Source organism: Garra rufa, chromosome 1, assembly GCF_049309525.1.
Source record: "Garra rufa chromosome 1, GarRuf1.0, whole genome shotgun sequence".
In the NCBI taxonomy this organism is placed as follows: Eukaryota; Metazoa; Chordata; class Actinopteri; order Cypriniformes; family Cyprinidae; genus Garra; species Garra rufa.
This window is the reverse complement of record NC_133361.1, coordinates 14,948,755-14,972,704: the sequence shown is the minus strand read 5'-3', so window position 1 is coordinate 14,972,704 and position 23,950 is coordinate 14,948,755. Positions and strand designations below refer to the sequence as shown.

At 35.2% G+C, this 23,950-nt stretch overlaps 1 protein-coding gene across 1 annotated transcript; it reads left to right on the top strand.

The window, feature by feature from the left end:
* The first annotated feature begins 9,029 nt into the window (after window positions 1-9,029).
* On the top strand, window positions 9,030-13,216 carry LOC141288392 (GTPase IMAP family member 8). Its single transcript, XM_073820563.1, has 3 exons — window positions 9,030-9,219; window positions 9,779-10,432; window positions 11,967-13,216. Exons 1-3 carry the CDS (start codon window positions 9,030-9,032, stop codon window positions 13,214-13,216), a joined length of 2,094 nt encoding a protein of 697 aa, XP_073676664.1.
* Window positions 13,217-23,950: the final 10,734 nt, after the last annotated feature.

Sequence of the window (23,950 nt, the reverse complement as noted above, 5' to 3'; positions counted from 1 at the left end):
TGGTGTTGGAGGGACATTTGGTCATTATCAACACTCCTAAACTGTTCATGTGACCAACGAGACCGACCCTAGTAAGACCGACTGCATGAATCCAATGTAATGATACCCATCCGATTTCTTTCTCAGCTGTTTACATTAATTTAAAACATAACTGGCTGCGTCAATGAGAATGATTGTTTCTGCAACTTATTGTCTACCAAGTGAGTTGCGTACCCAATCTATTCTCAGCTAAACTTTGACATTTTGAAAAGCTTTGAAGTAGCCTATTATTAAAATGATTTATTTTGATATATCGTGCAGCCCTATTTAAAACAGTGACATTAAAACCTGGCCCTTCTTACATTTCTGCAAAACTCTGAAAATGTGCCTATACATACACGTTGCAGCAGTTTCCACCTGAAATGAACACTTGTGGCAGTAAACCACCAACAAACAAATACTTAAAGGCACAGTATGTAATTTTTGCCACTAAAAGCCACATAGTCAAAACAAGCAAAGAAACAAAGGCATAGTTTGATGACGCTGTGATTAAGTGTGGAATCAAAGAAGTTGTCTACTTTATTTCCATAGCCCATGGATTACGACAGGACTCGGGCAGAAATCATGTTCATGGATGAGCTGATGTATTAAAGGTGCCATAGTATGCATTGAAACAATATTTTAAATTGTTCTCTGATATCTACATAGAAGGTATATGGCATAGGAAAGGGCAAAAATTCTCCAGAAATGGTTTTACAAGTCCATTTACAACCCTAGGATTTGTCCCTAGAATGAAATGCTCTGTGATTGCCTTATATGGAAGATCTGTGAATATTAATGAGGAGCTCTGCTCTGATTGGCTGTTTCACAGAGCTGCTCATCTCAATAGCTCACACATAGATGAAATATATATTTAATTACAGCGCTCTTGCCGCTTTTAATATGTGGTTTGTTGAATCTGTCGTTTTGAATCCGCGACATTTTACTCTCACATATGTGACCCTGGACCACAAAACCAGTCTTAAAGGTCCCATATTGTACACATCTCTGGAGGTTTATTTTAGTTGTTGATGTCCTTAAGAATATATATTTGCGGTATAAGTGCCAAAATCCATCTCAATATATTTTTACAGCTCCTTTTTTAGGAAAAAGGTCCATCTAATTAATATTCACGAGCCTCTCTTCTGATTGGCCTGTTGTTTTCTGAGTGACGCACAGCCAGGCCAATCACAGGTAACTACGGTCATGTACGCTTTAACCGAGCCCAGAGCAATAGAGAGAGCCTAGCCTGCTGATACTCAACAGGATATTTCAGAATGATCATTAATGTTTTTTTCTTTTTCAAACACCGAATGCAGTAAGCTACATAACTGTTGCTTTAGTAAAGCCCCTTTCACAATGCGCGCTGATTCTGGAAAATTACGGGAACGAGCGCTGTGTCAACAAAAGCCAGAACCATAAAGGCAGTGTTGTAGTGATGATGCACGTTATCATGCGACTCTTCACGATGAAAAAATACGTGCAAAGTGGAATGAAGCGGCGATCAGGCAGCGCTGAAGCACAGTTTGTTCAGGTTAGTTTCAGTTTAGTGAAACGTACGCGTCGCATTAGATCTCACATCCAAACGTCACATGTCTTTATGGTTTGTGTGTAAAGCACGCACAGATTCCGGAAAACAACTGTGAATGAACCAAATCAAACAACTCCGGAACAAATCATGGGACACATTATCCGTGTATTTACCGGAATCGCTGTGTGAAAGAGGCTGAAGTTGACGTGCCACTGGTCTCTTATATTCACGTTGTTCTGAAGCCTGTGCAATGATGTAGTTTCGACATCTATCGACTGAACAGGGTTTTCTCGGCTTATTTTCGTGTTGTTGTTGCTTAGCAATGTTATGGACGCGATATTGTCTGGGTTTGACAAAAGGAGGGTGGGACGGTGGTTGGTGCTGGGGTGGTGACTGAAGGTGGTGACTGAGTAGATCGGACGTCACATCGTTACGGAAGTCACAGCGGCTCGTGAAAATGAACAGCTACTTTAAGCAGGCTGTGTGCAGTTTACTGTGGATTGACTGTTTTGAAACTCATATGGTAGTTACATAGCCCCTAGACCTCAGTTATCATGAAAAAAGCCAGGAAATTTCGATTTTGACAATATGGGAACTTTAAGTAGCACGGGTATATTTGTAGCATACACTGTAACGAATTGCTGTAAAAATTACAGCAATATTTTACAGCAGCGGGTTGTATTTCTTATAATACAGCTAATACAGCATATTGCTGTAAACCGCAATGCATTCTGGTAAATTTCAAATCTAAAGAGGTGGGATTATCTTCAACAGTCGACATTTGGGAGCAGCAAGAAGATCGATTCACAACTGTGGTAAGTGTCTTATTTCTGTTTTATTTTTTTCATATTTTGTAACTAAGGTGTCATAAACATTTGCGGTAACCGCAGATTATAACAAATCCTCCGTCCGCGGAGCACGAGAGAGACTTGTGCGCGGATTCGGCAGTGCAGGGCGCCGAAATAAAACGCGTATTTAGGGCTCGCGATTCGCGGTCAGCCGCTCACGGAGGATGTGTGTGTCACGTAAACTCTGAACGGTGCTGTTAAAGCGGTTAACGTAACGCATTATATAAAGAAAACGGTTATTATGAATGCTTATGAAAAGGGTGGCCTAAATTTTTTGGATTTTGCAACATTAAATAATACATTTAAAGTTAATTGGCTTAGGCAGATAATCAGAAATCCCAATTCCATTTGGAATTTTATTCCCTCCTATATTTTTTCCAACTTGGGTGGTTTACAGTTTTTCCTTAGTTGCAATTACGATATTGATAAAATACCAGTAAAACTAGCTGAGTTTCATCGCCAGGCTTTTCTTTCATGGTCTTTAATCTACAAGCACAATTTCTCACCGCATAGGTATTATATCTGGAATAACAAGGACATTGTGTATAAGCGTAAATCTCTTCTTCTTGAATATTGGTTTAAGAATGGCATAATTCTGGTAGATCAATTGTTTAATTTTAGTGGTTTTCTTTTCACTTTTGGCGAATTTTTGGCTTTTTACAAAATCCCTGTAACACCAAAGGATTTTGCCAAAGTTTTTGATGCCATATCCCCTAAAATTTGTATTTTATTTAAATATACAACAAGATTAAATACTACACTTTGGTCCCTACCTAATATTGGAAATACCTATGAAGGTAGGATATGTTTGTCACTTAACTCTCATAACAGAGGTATAAGAACTTTATTTCAAAGAAATATTGTATCTTTGCCTTATGTTCATTCATTCTGGAACCGGTTCTCAGATGATATTGTTTGGAAAAAGGTTTGGTTACTTCCTAATCAGTATTTAATAACAAATAAAATAAAGGAAGTTTCATTTAAACTAATTCATAGGATCTACCCAACAAAACATTTTCTTGTGAAATTTAAAAGCGATATAGATACAAATTGTACTTTTTGTAATAACAGCTTAGAAACTGTGGTTCACTTATACTGGTACTGCCCACTTGTAAAACCCTTTTGGGAAAAAGTTTGTGAGTTTATTGTTAAGAATATTGATGTTGATTTTATTTTATTTTGGAAATATGTGCTGTTTGGTGTTTTCAAGAATCAAAGAGACTGTCATGCTACCAATAGTATTTACATTATTAATCTGATCCTTCTGTTAGCAAAGTTTCATATTCACAAATGTAAATTCTCTGGAAAAAAAAACCCTGTTTTATATTATTTAAAAAAGAAATGGAACTGTATATTGATTCTATAAGATTCTCTTTAAAGCAAAAGGCACTGAAAACTTTGAAAATTTGTACTTGATTTAATATTTTATTCTAAATTCCCCCTAGCATACCCTGTATTTGTACTGTTACTGTCAAGTTTTCTTTCTTTTTTTTCTTTTTACTAATGTATGTTATTATTTCAATGCAATAAAAAAAAAAAAAAAAAAAAAAAAAAAAACGTAAGCAGTGAGATGTACTAGGACAGGGGTGCCCAACCCTGTTCCTGGAGATCTACTATCCAGCAAAGTTCAGCTCCAACCCTTAAGAAACACACCTGAACCAGCTAATTAATCTCTTAAGTATCACTTGATAATTACAGACAGCTGTGTTGGAGCAGGGCTGGAACAAAAATCTGCAGGTAGGTAGATCTCCAGGAGCAGGGTTGAGCAGCCCTGTACTAGGACCTTTGATAACTTGCTTATTCGCTTATTGTTTGAATGTAACGTTAATGCTTTTTGCTAACTTTGATTTGAAGAATGCATTAATCCAGCCCATTGTCCTGTCTGGCCTGTTCGCATCATATTACATATTCTGGACTAACATTACCAGGAGGAGACAGACGGAGCTTTGCAGTTCATTCAAAGGTAATATTTGCATTCTAACAATCTGAGAACCTGCAGTTTACATGTAGATATGATAGAATATGTTTCTCAACTCAAGAAGAGAGAGGTTTGTTTTAGGGAGAATAATTCAGATGTACAAAAGCTAAAACTAATGTGAATTACGTATTGTCTGCTTCCTTACTGTTTTGTAGATATTTATCCTGAGAGAGAAACAAAGAAGTTGAAAGGAAAAGACCCATCTAAAATGACAGGGCACAGAAGAAACCAGTTAAAGTGAGCCCAAGTTACCAGTCTTCTTTGCAATGCGAAGGATTTTCAGTGGAATTACTGACATGTAAGTACACATACATTAAGATCGTTTTACTTTTATTATGTTCTTTTATCCTTTATCTACACTAGCGTTCAAAAGTTTGTGATCAGTAGGTTTTATGTTTTGAAATAAGTATATTCTGCTCATCAAGGCTGCATTTAATTGATCAAAAATACAGGAAAAAATATAATGTTGTGAAATATTATTAAAATTTAAAATGTTTTATCCATTTTAATATACTTTAAAATGTAATTTATTTCTGAATTTTCAGCATCAATACTCTAGTCTTCTAATTACTCCAGTGTCACATGATCCTTTAGAAATTATTGTATATGCTAATTTATTATCAATGTTAGAAGCAATTGTGCTGCTTAATATTTTTAATAACCTGTGATACTTTTTTCAGGATTCTTTCATGGATTTTTTTTTTTTTTTTTTTTTTTTACTTTTATCCAACAAGTATGTTACATTGAAATTGATTGTAAAGATTTATATTTTTAGTTACAATTTTTCTTTTAAATAACTGCTTTTAAACTTATTCATCAAAGAATCCTGAAAAAGTACCACAGGCTCCAAAACATACACTGACAACATTGACAATAACATTGACAATAAATCAGCATATTGATAATAAATGAGGATGATCTCTGAAAGATCATGTAACAGTGGTGTAATGATACTGAACATTCAGCTTTGCATCTCAGAAATAAATTCTATTTGAAAGTATAGTAAAATATAAAACTTGTAATAACTTGTAAAAATTGTAATACATTTTCACAATTTTACTGTTTTACTGTTTAATATCATACTGATCTAACTGTAACAATCATCACTCTCTCTGCATTTGACTGTATCTGTCATCCCTCTGTCTGTATCTGACTGTGTCATTGTTTTGTAAAATATCTAATGTATTGCCCTTTTTGTTTTTTTCTATATTTTTAGCCACTCTTTGCATCCTGGGGTTGGGGAAATATCTGGAGCTGAACTGTTCTCCTTTTTTGATCAGAAGTTGTTGGACTCACTTGAGGGCTTGTTGTTTGGCCATGTTGGACTGTTCATGAAGTTGTGAAAATTCATCGCTGTCTTTCTGGTATTTAGAACCATTTAATTATGACCATGTTGGTTAACTTGATGTTGGTTAAACTTTGACAAAATATTGGTTAAACTTAAAGTTTCGCAGGGTAATATATGTTTCAAGTAAATATTTTCATGCCCAATTTATTTTGGAATTCAAAATAATACTAAATACACTGCTCTATGACATTTCTTTCATGCAAATTTGAGAGTTAAAATGGAGAGTTGTTAAATAAAATTGGACCTGTTTTTCAAGATTAAGATGTGTCAAATTATTATTATTTGTGTTTTTATTAAATAATAGGTGCACTGAGTTTCATACTATACAACACTTTATGCAGTTAAATATTGTTTAAAGCTTATGCAGTTAATAAATAGTTTCAATTGCTAGTCATTATTATTCAGCAATCTGGAAAATAAATACTGCAAATAAAGAATACAAAAATTAAAGTAGTACAATATTTTTACAGTAAAATGTTATTTAATGATTTCCAGTACACTTGTAAAATTGCGAACTATTGCTGCAATTTCACAGTGTCAGGAATATGTCTGTGTTTTGTCAGCAGCTGTAAAAAAATGTATACATCGTTGCTTGTATACAGTATGTACAAAAAATTGCTGTATTTTAACAGTAAAACTGTAGTTAATAATTTACAGTGCACTTGTAAAAAATTTACAGTGACATACCAAATTTACAGTAACTTGCTGTAAATTTTACAGTACATTTTTTACAAGTGCAGGTAAAAAATACATTGTATGGGTCAAAATTATCGATTTTTCTTTTATGCCAAAAATCATTAGCATATTAAGTAAAGATCATGTTCCATAAAGACATTTTGTAAATTTTCTACCATAAATATATAAAAACTTGATTTTTCATTAGCAACATGCATATGCATTGCTAATAACTTCATTTGGACAACTTTTAAGGCGATTTTCTCAATATTTAGATTTTTTTGCACCCTTAGATTCCAGGTTTTCAAATAGTTGTATCTCAGACAAACATTGTCCTATTTTAACAAACAATATACCAATGGAAAGCTTATTTACTCAGCTTTAAGATGAAGTAAGAATCTCAATTTCGACAAATTTACACTTATGACTGGTTTTGTGGTCCAGGGTCACATATTGTGGTCGCATGTGCTCTGTGTAAAGTTATACTCCAGCGACTTACCACACAAGTTTAGATGCTTTAGTGATGCTCAGGATCTGTAAATCATTGGCCATCATCAGCGTAGTCATCTCTCCTTTTATGTGGTAAGTGAAATCTTATGTACTGCAATGTAACAGGCTTATTTTACTGATGTACCTAAGTTACTGATGATTGGGCGATACAAATGTTGGGGGCGTAACTATTAATGATCGGGACTATTGCGTAATAGTCAGTGTTATGTTGGAATTGACCTATTTTTCAGTGGTCTTTTGCAAACACCACATTTATATAAGAAGGAGGAAATGGTGGTGTTTGAGACTCATGGTATGTCATGTCCATGTACTGAACTGTTATTATTTAACTATGCCAAGGTAAATACAGTTTTCCATTCAATGGCGTCATTATAGTATGAAGCAGGGTGGAGCTGAAAGCTGTGGAGGAGATTTATTGCGAGTGTGATTCGGAGATGGATATAACATTTTTATCCATCCCACAGTCATGTAGGTTAAGTCAATTAACTGATCGTCTTTTCCTGTAATGTTTGTATATATAATAATAGTAATAATAGTAACAATAATAATAATAATAATTACTAGTTATATTCGTTGTTATGTATTTGCTTAGTTTTTCCTTCATTTGATATTTTAACGTTCTAAATAGTTCTGGCGACATGCAAATACAGCTTGTAATTAGAGGATTTTTTACTGGACGTGCAGAATAAAGGTTGAATTATTTCATTTTGGCTAATTATTAGACTATTATATTGTCTCATTGAGGAATGAATCATTCATGTAGTTTCATTTGTAAATGAAAACACAACATGCTCATTTATTATCATATGCAAGTATTTTTTTGTGAGCATAATTATGGTAGCACAAAATATGGTAGCATATTAATAATACTATACAGAACGTGATTTAAAGCATGACACGAATTGAAAGGGAAATAAGCATATATAACAATAAATATTGCCTAAAAATATAGCCCTAACCATGTTAATATAATTATTTCAATATTAGGCCTAATGTATCAGCCATAATAATAATATTAATAATAATATACAAATATGAAATAAAAAGACAAGATCAGTTAATGCCCAAGCGTGCTCCTGCATCCAAAATCTTGCCATACACTTCCATGGCTCTTTGCGTCAGGCACCGCCAAAGATAAAAACATATTAACATATTACCGGCCAGATTATTATCAACTAATAGAACATTTCATTGAGCTCATGTCGGTAGTGTTGAAAACATGTTGAAGATCATGTAATGGAATTCCCCTTGTATGATCAATCAAAAATCTTTTACCAATAGGATGTATGAGTTGGTTTGTCAGGTGAAACACAATTACGTGTAAAATGTTATAGTTAACTGTGTAACTATGCTATTGTCAGGATTAAGGACTTTATTTCTGTTCCTAGTGTTTTTTCCCCATGTTTCCATGCTTTGGTTTCTCCCTTTGTCTCCGCCTTTTGTTCAATTTGCCTTAGTTTAACCTTATGCCCATTTTTTGACCTCCCCCCTCGTTTCCTTGAATGTGTAGACCTGTCTTTGTAATTAGTCACTCTCTTTATAAGTCGTTTGTCTTCTGAGTTTCTTTGTCTTGTCTTAATGTTGCGTCATGTCGTTTATTCCCTTGGATTTTTGTTCCTTTTTATTTAATAAATAAGTATTATTAGTTATTCCTGGCTCTTTTCGTTTTCCTTTGGCTTCTCATTTCCCACGGCGTTACAGCTATAGGCTAGTCATTCCAGCATATCATTACCTTGACAAAACAATCTTGTGGCCATGACATATTATCACACTACCACAAGTTAATATGTTGTGGCCACGACAAGTTAACCTAACATTTCTCCTCCCGCCCAGTCACAGTAAATGCTTCGTTTGACTTTTCGGAGATCATCTACTCTTCCCTGTGGATATCCTTTGACCTACTTTCTATACAATCTGAATTTCTGTGTTTGAATTTTGAATACTGAATTTGATGTTCTGAATTTCTTCTTCATCTTGAAAACTTAAAGTAGTATTTTTAAAAACTGGATATTTAAAGTCTAAGAATTCAGAACAAAAAAAATCTGCTGTTTAAAAATACATGTCTATTAAAAAAATGGACATAAAAAATTCACTTGTGTTAAATTTCAAGTTTAAAAGAAAATGGTGAGAAAACTGACAGTGAGAGCGTGTGTGTATCTGTCTGATTCAGGACCTCATGTGATCATAATCATACTGCAGTATAAAGACTTCACTATGGAGGAAATGAGAAGAGTGAAAATTGTCCTGAAAGAATTCAGTGATGAGGCGATTAAACGCACTATAGTGATCACGACTGATAAAGAGACACATGGTGCTGAAGGAGCGTCTGTGAGAGCTAATGAATTAATTAAGCAGTTAAACACTGAATGTGGAGGAGGACATCTGCAGCTTGATCATAAAAATGAGGAATGGTGCTAAATAGTATTGCAACGATTAGAGAAAATCCTTGGAGAAAACAGTGAAGAATATCTCACACATGAGCCTTATGATGATACAGAAGGATCATCAGTTGATGAAGATTGGAGCAGATCTTTTACCTCACTCAGTATAGAAGTCAGGCACTCGTACAAAGAAAAAGGAAGCAAAAGGTTTTCTTCATAATATATCAAAAATATCCCTTCGTAAGTATTCTTGCTTTTGCAATGACATATTCAGCTGTGTTCTGACACCAGTTCTGTATTCATGTTTCCACACATTTTTTACAGTTAGTACTCCAGATCTAAGAGCAGAGCGTGATCGAGCAAAGAGTAAGTTTATGAACCGAGATAAAGCCAAGTTTTTTTTTAATTACTAACATTTGTGAAATTAATATAATAAAAAAAATATATTTGAAAACGTTACAGTGAACTCTTTTATTGTTGTTGTTTAAGGAAGTGTATATGCGAGCAGAAGACAGAAGCTGTGTGTTGTGTTGTGTGGAAGTGATGGAAGACTGAAAGCCTTCGTATCAAAACTTATAAGAGGGAAAAAGCAGTTTCTTCCCCTCTTACACCTGAAAGAGAAAGAGTGTGCAAGGAGAGACATGGAGCTTCATAGACGTCAGATCAGTCTGGTGGAGCTTCCATCTCTGACTCAGCTCTCAGAAGAAGAAGTGATGCATCAGACTCATCAATCAGTGTCTCTCTGTGAGCCTGGAGTTCATGTTTTCCTCCTCATTATTCCTGACCCTCCACTGACTGATGCAGACAAAGCAGAAATGGAGGCGATCCAGAGGACTTTTAGCTCAAGGATCAAAAACCACCTCATGGTTCTTATAATCCAGGAGAAGAACGTGTTTAGTAAACTGATCAGTAGTAAAACTCACATGTGTCCTCAGTCATTTGGAGGTCGACAGTTTGTTTTCGAGAATGGCTCACAGATTCTAGATCTGTTGCAGGATGTGGAGAACATGGTACAAGAGAACAGAGGAAGTTGCTACACAACCTTCATGTACCTTCAGGCTCGAGTAGAACTGGAGAGAAACAAACACAGAGCTGAAATAGAGGAACTGAGAAGATCTTTGAAGAAAACTCCATCAACAGCAGGTATGAGTTCATGAAAAAGTGTGTTGATGTGTTCTAGCCCATTATGCAAATTGGGTGTGTTTTTGAATTTGTGAAGATCCTGTAAATTAAATTGTTATACAGTGGTGTGAAAAAGTGTTGGCCCCCTTCCTGATTTTTTGTTTTTTTGCATGTTTGTCACACTTTAATATTTCAGATCATCAAACAAATGTAATTATTAATCAAAGATAACACAAGTAAACACAACATGCAGTTTTTGTATGAAGATTTTTTATTATGAAGGGAAAACAAAATCCAAACCCACATGGCCCTGTGTGAAAAAGTTTTTGCCCCCTAAACGTGATAGCTGGTTGGGCCACCCTTAGCAGCAAAAACTGCAATCAAACGTTTGCGATAACTTGCAATGAGTCTGTTACAGCGCTGTGCAGAAATTTTGGCCCACTCATCTTGGCAGAATTGTAATTCAGCCACATTGGAGAGTTTTCAAGCATGAACCGCCTTTTTAAGGTCATGCCACAGCATTTCAATAGGATTCAAGTCAGGACTTTGACTAGGCCACTCCAAAGTCTTCATTTTGTTTTTCTTCAGCCATTCAGAGGTGGATTTGTTGGTGTGTTTTGGGTCATTGTCCTGCTGCACAACCCAAGTTCCCTTCATCTTGAGGTCAAAAACAGATGGTCAGACATTGTCCTTCAGGATTTGTTGGTGGACGGCAGAATTCATGGTTTCATTTATCACAGCAAGTCTTCCTTGTCCAGAAGCAGCAAAACAACCCCAGACCATCACACTACCACCACCATATTTTACTGTTGGTATGATGTTCATTTTCTTTTTCATTTCAACTTTTGTCTCGTCAGTCCACAGAGTATTTTCCTAAAAGTCTTGGGGATCATCAAGATCTGTTCTGGCAAAACTGAGATGAGCCTTTATGTTCTTTTTGCTCAGCAGCGGTTTTCATCTTGGAACTCTGCCACGCTGGCCATTTTTGCCCAGTCTCTTTCTTATGGTGGAGTCATGAACACTGACCTTAACTGAGGCAAGAGAGGCCTGCAGTTCTTTAGATGTTGTTGTGGGGTCTTTTGTGACCTCTTGGATGAGTCATCGCTGCGCTCTTGGGAAGGCTCACCACTGTTTCAAGTTTTTGCCATTTGTGGATAATGGCTCTCACTGTGGTTCACTGGAGTACCAAAGGTTTAGAAATGGCTTTATAACCTTTTCCAGACTGATAGATCTCAGGGGAAAACAGTTTTTCTCACAGGGCCATGTGGGTTTGGATTTTTTTTCTCCTTCATTTAAAAACTGCATGTTGTGTCATCTTTGATTAATATTTAAATTTGTTTGATGATCTGACACATTAAAGTGGGACAAACATGAAAAAAATCATTAAGGGGGCCCAACACTTTTTCACACCACTGTATATCCACCTTATTTTGCAATATGTAAGTAACTATTTTCATGAATATAACTAGAAGAATAATAGGTTGCTTTAGTAAGTGTGATTTTATTTTTGTTTTATGTTTCACGCCAGTAATTGTTCTTTTCTTTCTGTTTGCAGGTTTAACAAACAATTATGTTGCTGTGAGGATTGTGCTTCTGGGAAGGACGGGTGTTGGGAAAAGTGCAACGGGAAACACGATACTGAGAAGAGAAGCTTTTATATTGAAACTGACTTCACGCTCAGTGACCAGAGAGTGTGAGAAAGAAACTTCAGAGTTCAACAGAAGACAGATAACAGTGATCGACACTCCAGGCCTGTTTGATACTGGAGTTGATAATGTTGAGACCAGGAAGGAGATTGCGAAGTGCGTCTCAATGGCGGCTCCTGGTCCACATGTGTTTCTGCTGGTGATTCCACTGGGACGATTCACTCAAGAGGAGAAAGATGCAGTGAAGATGATCCAGGAGATGTTTGGAGACAAATCCAAAATGTACACCATGGTGCTTTTCACCAGAGGAGATGATCTGAGAGGAACAAGAATTGAAGACTTTATTGAAGCTAATGATAGCTTACAGTACCTCATCCAGCAGTGTGGAAAGAGATACCATGTGTTCAATAATAATGAGACTAAAGGTAAGAGACAGGTTTCTGCATTGCTGGATAAGATTGACTGTATGGTGGCAGCAAATGGAGGGAGTTTCTACACCAGTGAGATGTTCCAGCAGGTGGAGAAGAACATCAAAGAGGAACAAGACAGAATCATGAAAGAGAAAGAAGAAGAGATCAAGAGGAAAGAAGAGGAGCTAAGAGCCAAATATGAAGCAGAAATTGAACAAATGAAGAAAGAAAATGAGAGAGAAAGACAAGAGATGCAGAGTGAACTGAGAAAAAGTGAGGAAGAATTCAGAAAGAGAGAAGAAGAGATCAAGAAAGAAACGGATGAAAATCTACAAAAAGAGCTGCAGAGAAAACTGGAGGAGAAACAGAAATTATTTGAGGAAGAAAATGAAAGAAAAGAAAAAGCTTTGGGAGAACAACAACAGAACTTCATAAAATACCTGGAGGAAAATCACAAGAAAAAAAAAAAAAAAAAACTCCAGGAGAAAATTCAGCGTGAAACAAGAGAACAAGCAGAGCATGAATATCTCATAAAACTTGAAAGAGAAGTAGCTAAAGCTTTAAAAGAATCTGAAGAACAACTGCCGTGTAGCGCAAAACGAGCTCGCGACTGGAGTCTGTATGGAAGTTTTGTTGGAGCAGCTGCTGGAAGTTTAGTTGGTTCTTACGAAGACATCGTGTGTTGGATTATCAGCATACATTCTAAATATCAAGCTCAAACGCAAACTGAAGAGTGTGTTCAGGTATAACCCCAATTCCAAACAAATTGGGACGCTGTGTAAAATGCAAATAACACAAAACAGTAATTTGCAAACCTCATAAACACTTATTTTATTCACAATAGAACATAGAAATATATAAAATGTTTAAACTGAATAACTGTTCCATTTGAAGGAAAAAAATTGACAATTTTACATTTGATGGCTGGTCTCAAAGTTGGGACGGGGGCAACAAAAGGCTGAAAGTAAGTGTTTCTAAAAAAGAAACAGCTGGAGGAACTTTTAGCAACTAATTAGGTTAATTGGGAACAGTCAGTAACATGAGTGTGGGTACACTCTAAAAAATGCTGGGTTGTTTTAACCCAACGTTGGGTCAAATATGGACTAACCCAACTGTTGGGTTAAATTTTTCAATTAAATTTTTTACCCAACAGTTGGGTTAGTCCATATTTGACCCAACGTTGGGTTAAAACAACCCAGCATTTTTTAGAGTGTATAAAACGAGTATCTTAGTGAAGTGGACAGGGGAGTTGCTAGACCTAAAGCTCTACTGGGGCACAGCCCCATTACTCGTTAATTCAGTTGTTGCATGTAGTTTATTAATGTCTTTATTATGGGATAATCAATGTAAATTAGAACTCAAATTTGATATTTTATTGGGGCACAGCATATTTTTACTGGGGCACGTGCCCCTGGAAGTGAAGTACTTCAGAAGTAAAGATGGGCAGAGGTTCACCAGGCTGCAAAATAATATTAATAATTCTCAAAGTAAAATTATGAAGGCTTTGAATATCTCAACATCTGAAGTACATAACAATAATAATAATAATATCATAAGATTCCGAGAATCTCTTTGTGCAAGGGACAACGGTAAAATATTTGAATACTTTTTTGGTGAGAGTTTGTCAGCGTTGGCTATATTAGTTGTTGTTGTTTTTTTCCCTTCTACATATTTTATCCAGTCTTTACCAAAATGATGCCTCTTGTATTCAGACTTAATTGCCAAATTGTTCTAACTTTTTGTCTGGAAAATTTCCTAATTAACTAAATAAATAAAGTGTTGTTGTTTTGCTCAGTTTGTCTCTTTAGCAACAGATAAACACATAAAATGTAAACACAAAGTGGGCCAGATATCAGCCATAATCTGAAATAATGTTGTAAATCTGTTCTTCTGTGTATGTAAACAATAATTTAATCATTAACTTTTAATTTGAATACATCCCAGTGAAATAACCTATAATAATGTGGTTAAAAGAGTACAGAATTTTAGCAGACATTGTACGACCTCAAATCTCGAAATAAGATGAAAAAGCACAATTTATCTCTCAATAATGTGGTTTGGAAAGGAAATAAACAGAACTGTTAGAAATGTGTGTTCCAGTCTTTCCACAGTTTTTATTACTGTATCTGTACAGTACAAATGTTTTTGTGAGCGTATTTATATTATATGTTCTGCCTGTTCTTTAGCGCTGTATTAAGTAAGTTGGATAAATATTTTAACCTTCGCCCTCCTGTGGTGGATTTAGTGTATGCCGTTTTATGTCAGTGAAATTTTACTTTCGTTTTGGAAATCGTCGAGGCGTCGGTGGTAAAATGGAACACATTTCGGGTAAGAATTTTTTTGGAAAAGTGCGTGAAAATTATGTTTTATAGTCGGTGACAATTGTGACTGGTGGGATAATGTGTACACTGAATTAAAATATTTCTGCAGTCATAAAAAACGGTTATATATCTTAGCACAGCTATTTTAAACTGTTTGATCACATTCTAGGGTTACTATTATGCACACAAAAGCCTTATACAACATTGATAGGAACACTAAGATAAAAGACAAAAAGATATAATCAAGTACATATTTCAAAATTGTTACATTATTGTAACATATATCATCCAATTGTTATATTAGTTCTACTGCAACATCAATATTGTAACTAATTTGTAACATTAGAACTTTTGGTCATTGTTCTTAATATAACTAAATTTGTTCAGGGATAATGAACTATCAGTTCTAAATTAATAAATTATTTACTGATTAGTCTTATTTTCAGTAGTTAGTGAATTGCTAATATAGTGCTATTCATTTGTCCTGTATTATTTCTAACAGAGTTACCTAATGTGATATTCTACAGTGTAGCCCGATATTCTGTTTTTCTTGTTTATCATTGCATAAAACCTCCATATGTTCTGTACACATTCACTAAATCCAGTCAGTTATGATCACTGTGTTCAGTCATGTGATTTGTCACATCTGATACTATATGGTTGATGTTATTTTCAGAGAACCAAAGGAGACGAAGTCAAAGTGCAGAACACCCTAACAGTAAGTTAATTAAATTATAGCTATACTATAACTCCATCAGACTTGTATTTAGATATTTTCAAAATATTTTGTGATGTTCTTATTTTTGGTGAAAGAAAATTTGTTGGAATGTGAAATCATGTTGTTATTTGTTTAATATGCACTTATGAATCAAAGCCAAGCCTGTTATCAGTCAAGTATGTTTTCAGAATGTCTCTTCTGGTAATGCTAATGCAATATAATAACTTTACAAAACTACATTAAAAAGGCTTCCAAACTGGTTTTAAACAAAACATGGCAAGGGTTGTCATATTCAGTTTGACTATCAGCAGCACTTATTTTGTCACTGTTGCCCTGTGAATTATGTCCATCAGACAGTGTTCCACAAAACCTGTACTGAATCATTCTCATTTAATTAAGTGTAGTAATGTAACGTAAAAAAAAAAAAAATTGAAGGAAGTGAATAGGAACAAGGATACAAGAATCAATTGAGGAAGAATGTATAGCTGCAAGTCTTTCGACCAAATGACAACAACAACAACAAAAAGTTTATAAGAAGATGAGTAGCTGATTTAAAATTTGGAATGATAGAATACAGCATGACTGTGCGGTGTCAAAAAAAAAAAAAAATATATATATATATATATATATATATATATTGTGTATGTTTTTTAAACAGTTGACATACTGTAAGTTTATGAAATCATTGAAGCTAACATTTTCACAGTCTAAATTGTGGTTGTTGTTTAAGGAAGTCTGATATCTTGTGATTTGTTTTTCCAGTGTCAGCAAATTTCTCTAGAAAACAGAAACTAAACATTGTGCTGTGTGGAAGTGACCCAACATTTAAAGTCTCTGTGTCAAAATTTTTACGAGGAAAAAATACCAAACATTCACATCAGAGAAAGAGCAGTGAAGAGTGTGTAAAAAAGAAGAAGAAGATTTATGGTCATCAGATCAGTCTGGTGGAGCTTCCAGCTCTCAGTCGGCTCTCAGAGGAGGAAGTGATGCGTCAGACTCTCCGCTGTGTGTCTCTCTGTGATCCTGGAGCTCATGTTTTCCTCATCATTGTTCCTGTTGCTCCACTGACTGATGAAGACAAAGCAGAAATAGAGAAGATCCAGATGAACTTTTATTCCAGAGAGCATTTTATTGTAATGTTTATCACTGTTAAAAGACCAGTGACAGACTTCATTAAATCCGACACAGACTGTCAGAGATTAATCAGTCGTTGTGGAGGTCGATACTATGTGATGGGTTTAAAAGAGCATAAATCCTCACAACAGATCCCAGAGCTACTGAATTATATAGAGAGCATAGAGACTGAACCATATACACAACAGATGTATGTGAAAGCTCAAGAGAACAGAGTCAGACATCAAACAGAGGAGAAATATGACGAGAAACTGAAGAAAATGGAGGATGAAATCAAAGATTTAAAGCAGCAGATTCAGTCAGGCGGTGAGTGTATTTTCTAAACTTACGCATCTTATGCACCTTCATCAGAATGTAGAAATAGTTCTCTCACAATCTTGCAGCAATCAGTTGTGTGTTCTTCAATCTGTTGTTAATGTAGAACAAGATTTATCTAATTTATAATCAAGTCAATCTTTTGAGCAGGGGTGGAAAATTCCCAGTGACCTGGCAACTAATTTAGATTGTTGTTTTTGTTGCCTGCTGAATTTGCAAAAGTGAATATTTCAGAATTCGCCATTCAACAATAAAACTCTAATAAATCATGAATTGGTTAGTCTTGATTGGCAATGCCTTTCGTCGTGTTTCCGTGCATCCGCCAAAAGGATGCCAGACTCCAGAATGGAGTGGAAGTGCCCAGGTGGAGCAGACAGACAAAACTGTCCTGTTCAGGACTTCAAGTGCAGCCACATCTGTGAATAAATGATTGTACTTTTGTCTTTGTTTACTTAGTTAAGCATCAAAAGTACATAATTACAATAAAAAAAGGGATTTAGCCGACAAATATTCACATAATTTTAAAACAGGTTTAGAGGGAGCTAAGACAGACAACAACACAGCCCTTGGGAAAACTAACAATGGTTTTGCTTTGGTATTTGTAGTAAAACTCTTATACAAATGGTACTATACGTTTACCATAGGCCTAATAATATCATTAATTTCCCTTAGGACTAAACATGACCCCTGATAATGTAAGAACATGTTCAGATTTAAGTTTTTCTATAAGATATATTCACGGTTTAGCTATTATTGTAGTAATTTTGAAAAAGTGACAGGTGCAAGAAAATTAATGAAAAATTACATAGTCTGTCACTTAATTCAAATCGCGATATCGACTAGTGCCTGTGAAAACTGAAATGCAAAAACACCGTTTTAATATGAATCCGGTATGTTCCGTTTGCCTAGCTGTATGTATGAATGGTGGAGACGCGCTTTTACTACACGCATACTGACACACACGTGACGCTCCCGGTAATTTTTGGCATTTGCATCTCACATGAACAGATAAACTCAATCTCCCAAACTGCTGTGAGTGTCACTTTTACCGTTTCATTTGAGAAAACTCACACCATATCATACTGTATACACAGAAACTTCACGGCAACCTGTCAAAATAAAAGTACGGTGTAACATGTAATGCAGTTTGGAAACAGAAGATGATGTAGATGATGTAGAAGATAATGCGCCACCTGGCTTGAGAAACCCATTCTCAAAGACTTACTTTTAGTCATTATTTGGGTAGAACACATATTCTGAATGCCTTCATCAGAATTCAAATTAGCCATTTTAATCTAGATTAATCTAGATTAATTCCAATATTTAATCTAGATTAATCTAGATTTAAAAAATTAATCTATGCACACCCCTAATGCAAACATAATCTTTTGAAAATTTGTTCCAGCATCTAGGATAAGCAAAGGTAAGTACCACTTTGATGAACAATAAAACACACAATATGCAGTTTATGAATCACCAAGGACAATGGTTTTACTTAAAAACCTTTAATGTTGTACTAAAGAGGAAAAAACTCACCTAGATTTTTTAATGGTCTGATGGTGAATAAATGAACAGCAAATTTTAATTTTTGAGTGACTGTCCCTTTAGGCTCTAAATTTAAGACTTGCATGTGAAGCCCATGCCTATAACTGCATATAATTAATATTTGTATACATTCATTAGTTTCAGGTGCTGGATGTTCAGATGATCTGGAGAGATTAAGGATTGTGCTGATCGGGAGAACAGGAAATGGAAAGAGTGCAACAGGAAACACTATTCTGGGAAGAAATGAGTTTGTGAGTCAAGCAAGCATGGATTCAGTGACGACTGATTGTAAGAAAGGAGTTGGTGAAGTTGATGGTCGATCAGTAGCTGTTGTTGATACTCCAGGACTCTTTGACACAACACTGACTAATGACCAAGCAGTAGAAGAAATAGTGAAATGTGTTTCACTGTCGTCACCTGGACCTCATGTGTTTGTCATTGTGTTGAGAGTGGAAAGATTTTCAAGAGAAGAGAGGGACACTGTAGATCTGATAAAGAAGATCTTTGGTCCAAGAGCTGCTCAGTTTAGCATCGTTCTGTTCACTAGAGGAGATGATCTTGAGGGTGAATCTATAGAAAATTATGTAGAGAGAGGAAACAATGCAGAACTGAAGAAGCTGATCAGAAATTGTGGAGACAGATTCCTGATTTTCAATAACAAAGAAAAACAAGACAAAACTCAAGTGATTCAACTGTTAAAGATGATAGAAGAGGTGAAAAATAGTAATCAGGGTCAATACTTCACTAACGTCATGTTTGAGGAGGCAGAGATGTCCATTAAAAAGAGAATGGAGGAAATACTGAAAGAGAGAGAAAGAGAAATTCAGGCTCAGAAAGAAGAGTTACAAGCCAGATACGAGACGGAAATGAAAAACATGATGAAGAGACTTGAGGAAGAGAAACAAAAAGCAGATGAAGAGAAAATGAAGATGCAGAATCAGTTCAGAGAAAAAGAGGAACAATTCAGAAAAGAATTTGAAGAAAAAGAAAAAGCTGAACAGAAGAGGCAAGAGATTGAAAGCCAGAAACGATCAGAAGAGGAAAAACTGCAAAGAGCTGAATATCATCAAAAAATAGAAGACATGAAGAAAGAGATTGAAAATCAGAGATCACAGTATGAAAAACAGCAAACAGAAAGAGAAGAAGAAGATAGAAAGATAGAAGAGAAATACAGACAAGATCAAGAAAAGATGAAACATGAACAAGAACATATTTTAGCAGAATTAAGGATGAAAGAAGAAGAAGAAATAAAAAAGAGAGATTTGGAAGAGAAAATAAGAAATGAACAAGAGGAGAAAGAGAGACAAGAATGGGTGAGAAAAATAAAAGAGGCTGAAAATGACAGAAAAGAAACTCAAGAGGAAATTAAACGACAGCAGAGAGATTGGGAGGTTGAAAAGAAACGACAGATGAGAGAACGAGAGGAAGAAGAAAGAACAAGAAAAGAGAAACATGAAGAACAACTGAGAGAAAAACAAGAAGAAATGGAAAACATGAGAAAGAGATTTGAAAGAGAGAGAGAAGAAGAACGACAGAAGCTAGACGATGAGAGAAAGAAACAGAGAAGAGAAAGAGAAGAAAAAGAGAGAGAATATGAAGAAAAGAAAACTGAAATGAAAACACATTATGAACGACTGGAACGAGAGAGAAAAGATGAGTGGGAGAGAAGAAAACGAGAGGATGATGAGAGACGGGAAGAAGATAGAAAGAGATGGAAAATTTCAATTGAAGATCTGGAACAAGAACAAGAAGAACAGGTTAAAAGAAGAGAAAGAGAGGAAAAGGAGAGAAAAGAAAAAGAGGAGAAAGAGAGATATGAAATGAAACAGAAACATGAAGAGGAAATAAAAGTCATAAAAAAGAAACATGAAGATGAAGCCAGAAATCAAGCAGAAGAATTTAATGATTTCAGAGAGAGAAAAGAGCAGCAAGTTCAGGAGTTTCAACAGAGGCTGGAAGAACATCAGAAACAACAGGATTTACTGGAAAAACTCTATCAACACCTGGAAGAAGAGAAAGGAGAAGAAATAAAAGAGCTTAAAAAACAAGTTGAAGAACTGAAAAATAAATCAAGCTGTGTCATTCTGTGATTTCAAAGCATATAGACCATTTCAAGCGCTATTCGGCGGCTTAAGGAAGTGACGTCGTTGGTCCCAGGACGTTTCCGGTTAGTGATCCAGCGCATTCAAAACAATGGCGAGAAGCGCTTTATGAACAGTGGGATTGCGGTCATATATATACAAACTTCCTGCTTAAATGTCTAAATTAAAATTAGATCCTTGTCGTTCGGTGGTTGTGTGCTCCCTCTGGGGCGGTACTAACATTCTGAGACGTGTTTAACGGTAGATTTCCGCGAAACGTACCCGTGTTGCGGCAGTGAAGGAGAAGGCTGGATAACAACAAGCAACTCTAGGATAAACAGCGCACATTTCGATTCAGGCAAGTAAATATCGTTTTTAATTAATCGGTTTATTTGTATATCTTTACGTTAACTCTTCAAGTATGATGCTGCATAATTTAAAGTAGCATTTTGTCATTGTTTTAATGTTTACATATGCATCTAGCTTTCGTGTGTAACGTTAATGAAAAAAGGCAAGTTTTTTATTTCTGTTTTATTTCTGTTTTATTGCTAAGTGTTATGTGGGTTAAATTCATATTAGTCGTCTAGTTATTTTGTCAGTTGACAAATGCAGTGAGTAACATGAAAGTACGTGAATGTTGTATTGTGTAACAGTTAAGGGCAGTAGTTTACAAAACGTAATGTTTATGGTAAATATTATTTTCCATCACATAAGCTTTGGTAATGTTAATTCTAAGATGTACTGACGTATTAAGCAATAATAGCATTATTTTTTTATATTGTGCATTATATTAAATAATTGTTTTTCTACTTTTATCCTTATATAATGTAAACAAAATTTATAGAGGTGATTTCTAATATCATTTGTTTCTTAGTCTAGGAAGCATTTTGATGTAAGCAGTTGTAAATATGCAGCAGGGTCACTAAATCTGACAATACAGTGTAATACTGAAATTTGTTAGCTCCCTGTAATTCCCATAGAATTGGTTAAATGTTATATACATTTTCATAATGATGGCTAATATCCTTTGTTTTGTTTTCTAGAAAGTATTCTAAACTGATGTAAACAGTTGCAGAAATACAGAAGGGTCACCAAATCTGAGAAGGCAGTGTAAGGAGAGCCATCATCTGTAGACACCCAAGGACAGCTGATCATCCTGCAGTGACAAACCACATCTGACCATATCAACACCCAGATGTGATTGAGAACTTGAGTGTAGTATTCAGTAATTTAGTGTAGTACTTAAAGCGACTGATGACCAGACCAGATACAGACTGCTGCTTTTGATATTTGTTCCCCCTTTGTACTCCATTTCAGTTCAAATGTTGTTTCAGTTGTTGTTGTTTCATTTGTTGAAGCATTTTATGTTCATACAAATATTTACATATCAATACATGTGCTGGAAATAAAAACAGTTGAAAGTGAGAGAATGCTTTTTGTTTATATACAGTACTGGTCAAAAGTTTGGACAAAGTAGTTTTTTTATGTTTTTGAAATAAGTATTTTATGTTTATTAACATGATTAATTATTTAAATGATTTCTATTATAAAAAAATATGTTGTGCAAAGCTGAATTAGCATCAGCCTTACATTACACCAGTATTCATTTTCACATGAATATATATATATATATATATATATATATATATATATATATATATATATAAAATTTGTGTGGGTGTGAACAGTAAATACGTGCATAAAAACATATATGAATGCTTTATGTGTGTTTGTGTGTGCATTTATTAATCTGCAGATATACAGGTTTATGTAAAACACGTTAGCCAGCATTGAATTGCGACGATCTTGTTTATTTGTGATCACATGATGATTCGGAGCATTCATACCCTCCACTTGCACTGTCCCACAGCAACAAACTTGACCAAACTAACGTTGAACACATGTTGAAATGAATTCAACACGTAATAATAGCATCGAGCGCTTAGTTTAATAGCATACATTTAGCGTTGTTTGGAACGATATGTATTGTGAAAAGTAATGTACTAATGAAAACAAATATTTAAACAGAAATACAGACTGACCACGCAATGCAAGTAAATTAATCACGAACAACCTCCGGATATCTTGGGAACAAAACATGAAGTAAGTTGCACTGCTTGCTTCAGACTGATGACATCCATTGTACGAATAAATGTTCACAATATTTCCGTTCATGTGATATGCTTTTAGCAATCTCCCGTGTACACGCACGCAGCATCGATTAGTTAATGAGCAGCTTTTTTTTTTTACCTTAACTAGCTTTTTCGCTAGATTTTAAAAGAATGTGTTCGTATTGACAGATCGGAGAAATAGCCTACCGGAAATGTTTCAGGACCGGACATGCGCAGTAACGTTCCAACGCGCTTGTTATTGTTTACATCCTTGAAATGGTCTATAGATCAGGGTTCCCCAAATCTTAGCCTGGAGGTCCAATGCGCTGCAGAGTTTAGCTCCAACCCTGATCACACTCACCTACCTGTTATTCTCTAATGATCCTGAAGACCTTGATTAGCATGCTCAGGTGTGTTTGATTAGGGTAAGAGCTAAACTCTGCAGGAAAATGGATCTCAAGGTCCAGATTTGATGATCCCTGATATAGATGAATGTCAGAAACGTCAGTGCTTTGTATTTTCAGTTTTTAGTTACCCTGATCTGCTTGATTAGAATTGCCTTGCTGATAAAATGAAAAAGGTTAAATCATTGAAAAAAAATTAGGGGTGGGCATAGATTAATTTTTTTAATCTAGATTAATCTAGATTAAATCTTGGAATTAATCTAGATTAATCTAGATTTAAATGGCTAATTTGAATTCTGCTGAAGGCATTTTCAGCAGGGCCATGCAGAGACCTTTAAAGGGGCAGGTGCTCAAAGTATAAAAATGGCATCTGAAACAAGGCATTAAAGAGACCCTAGGGTCCATCACCTCATTGTAGGCATCTAGTTACTTATGTAACAAGTAACAATGTCATTAATAAGACAAATTATGCATTATTTGAAGTTTAAATTGCGTTTCAAGACTCAAACAACAGAATCACTAATATTGTTTTCACATTGTATTGTATTGTAAGATTGTAGACAACAGGCTTTACTGCAGAGTATAGAAATAAAACAAACATATTAAGGAAGGAATTTTATTTCACTATCAGAATTCGCAGATTTCCTTTCGGACCTATTGGTTAATTTTGATAAAGCATTAATTGTTGGAGATTTTAACATCCATGTTGATACAAATGATGCGTTAGGACTTGCGTTTAATGACCTGTTAAACTCTTTTGGAGTCAAACAAAACGTCACTGGGCCCACTCATCGTTTTAATCATACACTAGATCTAATTATATCGCACGGACTTGATCTTACTGATATAGATAT